The sequence below is a fragment of the Lactuca virosa genome, chromosome 4, assembly GCF_052849685.1.
Source record: "Lactuca virosa cultivar CGN04683 chromosome 4, Lactuca_virosa_CGN04683_v6, whole genome shotgun sequence".
NCBI lineage: Eukaryota > Viridiplantae > Streptophyta > Magnoliopsida > Asterales > Asteraceae > Lactuca > Lactuca virosa.
The window spans coordinates 27,863,372-27,865,562 of record NC_136429.1 but is presented as its reverse complement, the minus strand read 5'-3'; the positions used below and the strand labels follow the sequence as shown (position 1 = coordinate 27,865,562).

Below are 2,191 nucleotides of genomic sequence, written 5' to 3'. Positions count from 1 at the left end.
TGTTGGTAACAAATATATTTTGGTTATTATTGATGATTTTTCTAGATTCACCTGGGTATTCTTTCTTAGATAGAAATCTGACGAAACATAGAAGCTAATAGATTTCATCAAGCAAATTGAGCTCCATTACAAAAGCCAGTTTGGAAAATTTGTAGCGATAATGGTTCGGAATTCAAAAATCATGCATTTGAAGAATTCCTAACAGAAAAAGTGGTCTCTCACAATTTCTCTTCGCCCTACACTCCACAACAGAACGGTGTAGTTGAAAGACGAAATCGCTCTCTTTGTGAAGCTGCAAGGACAATGTTATCATTTGCAAATATTCCTCTATACTTCTGGGCAGACGCTATAACAACCGCTTGTTTTACTCAGAACCGCTCCTACATCGATAAATGATTTCCAATTACTCCTTATGAAATATTGAACAATCGAAAACCTAACGTTAAATTCTTTCATGTGTTTGGTTTCAGGTGCTTCTTATTCAATTCCAAAGAGTATCGGAACAAATTCGATGTGAAATCAGACGAAAGAATTTTTCTGGGGTATTCATTGACATCAAAGGCATATTAAGTACTAAACAAAAAGTCAAAGAATTTGACGAAACCTACTATGTTACCTTTGATAACAACAACATGAAGAAATATCACAAATAAGATTGCTAATCTGAGGAAATCTTTCCCTCGACAAATTCTAAAACTATTCCTCTTATGAACTTATATGATGATTTTCTAAATTTGTTTGATGAACCTGAAAAGGCAATTTCCTCAGAATCGAAGGCCAAGGATAATCAAGAAGATGAATTAAGAAAGATTGTTGATAAAGTTGTTGAAGACATCGAGACTTATCAGGAACAACCAATTTTGAATGCTTCTGAAATCCCTACTCACTCAGAACCTTCTGATTCTTCAATCCAGGGGGAGAGTTCCACTCTAGAATTCAATACTGATGTTCCACTCCAAGGGGATGGTTTAATTTCGAATGATGGGTCAAATGCGAACTTCCAGTGGGAGAATAATGGAAATAATGATTCATATGTACAATCGGAATTTGAAGAAGTCTTTGGTGAAATTGATCCAGCCTATGATTAGAACTATCCTCCAATGACAAAATGGACCAGAGATCATCCACGATCTCAAGTGATCGAAGACTCTTCATCAGGAGTTCTTACTCATGCTCAACAAAGTGCGAAACGAATTGCATTATTTTCTAAAATGGAATTTTGCATGTTTAACTCTTTTATTTCTAAAACTAAGCCTAAAACTGTTAAAGTTGCTTTTGATCATGCAGATTGGGTTCAAGCTATGCAGGAAGAACTAAATGAGTTTGATTACAACAAAGTATGGCGATTGGTTCCTACTCTGAAAGATGCATTTGTGGTTGGCATGAAATGGGTATTCCAAAATAAGATGGATAAAGAAGGAAATTTCATTTACAACAAGGCACGTTTGGTAGTTAAAGGCTATTGTCAAGAAGAAGGGATAGATTATGAAGAGATGTTCGTACCTCTGGCTAAACTGGAATCAGTTCGTATTTTTCTCGCCTATGTTGCTTACAAAAATTTTGATGTTATAAAATGGATGTGCAGTGTGCATTTCTGAATGGAGATCTTGAAGAAACTGTTTATGTTGAATAACCTCCAGGTTTTGTAAACGAAAAATTTCTGAATCACTGTTATGTTCTGAATAAAGCAGTGTATGGTCTTAAACAAGCTCTAAGGGCATCGTATGAAAATCTGACTCGTCTCCTTAAACATTCTAAATTCGAACAAGGTTCTGTTGATCCCACTTTCTTTCGAAAGAAGGAAGGTAACCATTTAATGATAGTTCAGATATATGTTGATGACATTATTTTCGGATCAACTAATCCCATCTTAACTACCGAATTCCGAAAACTAATGGAAACAAAGTTTGAAATGAGTTTGATGGATAAAATTAACTTTTTCCTTAGATTAAATATAAGACAGAGTTCAGAAGGTATATTCGTCAATCAAGAAGCCTTCACAAAAACATTGCTAGCTAAATCTGGAATGACAAGTGATTCTAAGGTGAAAGTCCCTATCGCTTTCGGAACAAAACTTACACCTTCTCTTAATAAACCTGTAGCGGATATTACCTTATATCGTCAGATAATCGGAATCTTGTTATATTTAACATCTAGTCGCCCTGACATTATGTTTGTTGTCTGTTACTGC

The 2,191-nt window shown here is 35.0% G+C and overlaps 1 protein-coding gene across 1 annotated transcript; it reads left to right on the top strand.

The window, feature by feature from the left end:
• The first annotated feature begins 707 nt into the window (after positions 1-707).
• Positions 708-1,633, top strand: LOC145104217 (uncharacterized). Its single transcript, XM_079041491.1, has 3 exons — positions 708-1,062; positions 1,288-1,523; positions 1,586-1,633. The coding sequence occupies exons 1-3, from the start codon at positions 708-710 to the stop codon at positions 1,631-1,633; spliced, it is 639 nt and encodes a 212-aa protein (XP_078897617.1).
• Positions 1,634-2,191: the final 558 nt, after the last annotated feature.